Below are 2,306 nucleotides of genomic sequence, written 5' to 3' on the forward strand. Positions count from 1 at the left end.
CGCTCCTCTTTAATTTTCCAACACTCCCCAAAAATCAATCTTTTGGGTGGTCTAGGTGCGTGATTTGTTGTGAGGCGAGCGATATCTCATTAATGGAGGTAGTTAAACATATTTAATCCGTATATTCACCCCACCTCCTTCTCCCTTCCCCTCTCCCTCCCTCTCCCTCTCTCTCTCTCTCTCTCTCTCGCTCCCCCTCGCTCGCTTTTCCTTCTTTATTCTCCCACACTCTTCCTTTCACAATCATGCGGTGCAGAGTCCGTGTGGAGTAAGGAGAAGCCAATAGGATGAGGTTTTGGTAATAGATGCAAATGATCATGAAAAGACACTGCAAAATATGAAACAACTCATTTGCGCTGAAGTAAATCACTGAAAACTGTTTATGAACTGGCATCTCTTCTTGGAAATGTAAAGCGAGAACTCTTTAAGTGGCGATTTTTTTTTTTTTTTTTTTTTTAGGGGTGGGGGGGAGGAAAGAATTCAATATCATGCAGGCTTAGAGTTTTGATTATATCCTCCTTTTATATTCCTGGAAATCACAAACTGTCGTTGCTTAGCATCTTAGCGCTTTCTTTTTTTGCTAATAGATTCTCGTGGTCTGGTTTGTTGTGGGGGTGATTATATTTTTTTTTTAATTTTTTTTTTTAATTTTTTTTTAACCTCCTCCTGCTTTAAAGAAAAAAAAAAAAAAGAAAAAAAAAAAAAAAACCAACAACCTCTTATTGAAATTAAAATGAGCTCCTATTTTGTCAACTCACTCTTCTCCAAATACAAAACCGGCGACTCCCTGCGCCCCAATTACTATGACTGTGGGTTCGCTCAGGATCTCGGGGGCAGACCCACCGTGGTGTACGGACCCAGCACGGGGGGCACCTTCCAGCACCCGCCCCAAATCCAGGAGTTCTACCACGGAGCGTCCTCGCTCTCCAGCTCCCCTTACCAACAGAATCCCTGCGCCGTGGCGTGCCATGGGGACCCCGGCAACTTCTACGGCTACGAGCCCTTGCAGAGGCAGAGCCTCTTCGGCGCGCAGGAGCCCGAGCTGGTGCAGTACGCGGACTGCAAGCTCGCCGCCAGCGGCCTCGGAGAGGAGGCGGAGAGCTCGGAGCAGAGCCCTTCTCCGACCCAGCTTTTCCCCTGGATGCGACCGCAAGGTGAGGCGAAAATGGGCAAGCCCCGGAAAGCAGCCCCCCACCTCCCCACCCCTCAACCCCGCCACCCCCTTTATTTTTTAGGTTTTTTTTTTTTTTTTTTTTTTTATGCTTTTCTTTCTGTCCCCTTCTTTGCTCGCTTTCTTTCTTTCGCTGCCTTTCTCTTCCCCCCGGTGACTGTATTTTACTGCTTTATGGGGGTAAACTTTTGCACTTGTAAATTGCTTTATAGTTTAATTACCCTGAAGGAGACCTTTTCTTCTGGGGGCTGAGCGAGCCGGGCTTTCTGTGGAAGGAAGCGTCCTTAAAGTTTATGGCACTTTTATAGCCTTAAAAAGCCCCTTCATTTTTTGTTTGCCGTTCGATTGGGGATCTCGGCCGCGCTGCCGCCTCTCTCCGGGCTGCAGCTTTTTATTTATTTTCATTTTTTTGCGGGATTTTTTTTTTTTTTTAAATTGTTTTTCCGGGCTGCGCTGTTGTTGCGCTGGGGGTGATAATCAGTGTGCAAAGCGCAGCTCCAGCCGGGCTGCTCGGGGTGGGCTGAGGGTGACCGACCCCCCCCCCACACACCCTCCTCCCTTCCCTTTCCTCTCCCCTTTTTCCTTCCCTTCCCCTTCCACCCTTTTCCCTCAGAGCCGTCTCCCCCTGTGCAACACCCTCTCCCCTCGCCCTCCTGCCTTCCTGCAGGGTTTTTTTTTGGGGGGTTTTTATTTTGGGGGGGGGGGGGCTGCGGGTTGTTTGTGCCTCTTCCCCGAGCCTGGTTTATGTTTCTCTCAACCTCCTTCTCTTGTTTCCCCCTCCTCTCTCTCCCTCTCTCTCTCCCACCCCAACCTTTGCCATCCCCCAGCAGCCGCCGGACGCAGGAGGGGGAGGCAAACCTACAGCCGCTACCAGACGCTGGAGCTGGAGAAGGAATTTCTATTTAATCCCTACCTGACCCGCAAGCGGAGGATCGAGGTCTCGCATGCCCTGGGATTGACAGAGAGGCAGGTCAAAATCTGGTTCCAGAACAGGAGGATGAAATGGAAAAAGGAGAACAACAAAGACAAGTTTCCCAGCAGCAAATGCGAGCAGGAAGAACTGGAAAAACAGAAAATGGAAAGGGCCCAGGAGGTGGACGAGGAAGGGGAAGCACAGAAGGCGGACAAGAAATAA

The 2,306-nt window shown here is 49.6% G+C and overlaps 1 protein-coding gene across 2 annotated transcripts; it reads left to right on the plus strand.

Annotated features, from left to right (window-relative positions):
* Positions 1–733: 733 nt before the first annotated feature.
* On the plus strand, positions 734–2,306 carry HOXB8 (homeobox B8). 2 transcript variants are annotated; one of them, XM_053999812.1, is made up of 2 exons: positions 734–1,154; positions 1,999–2,306. In XM_053999812.1, the coding sequence occupies exons 1-2, from the start codon at positions 734–736 to the stop codon at positions 2,304–2,306; spliced, it is 729 nt and encodes a 242-aa protein (XP_053855787.1). The 2 variants fall into 2 exon arrangements, with proteins under 2 accessions (XP_053855787.1, XP_053855788.1); XM_053999813.1 differs by having other exon boundaries at positions 2,002–2,306.

This window comes from Vidua macroura, chromosome 27, assembly GCF_024509145.1.
Source record: "Vidua macroura isolate BioBank_ID:100142 chromosome 27, ASM2450914v1, whole genome shotgun sequence".
In the NCBI taxonomy this organism is placed as follows: Eukaryota; Metazoa; Chordata; class Aves; order Passeriformes; family Viduidae; genus Vidua; species Vidua macroura.

Excerpts from the sequence above, each read along its gene's own strand:
- HOXB8 (XM_053999812.1), top strand. The coding sequence starts at position 734 with ATGAGCTCCTATTTTGTCAACTCACTCTTCTCCAAATACAAAACCGGC. Across the intron at positions 1,155-1,998 it reads CCCCTGGATGCGACCGCAAG|CAGCCGCCGGACGCAGGAGG; the intron begins GTGAGGCGAAAA and ends GCCATCCCCCAG.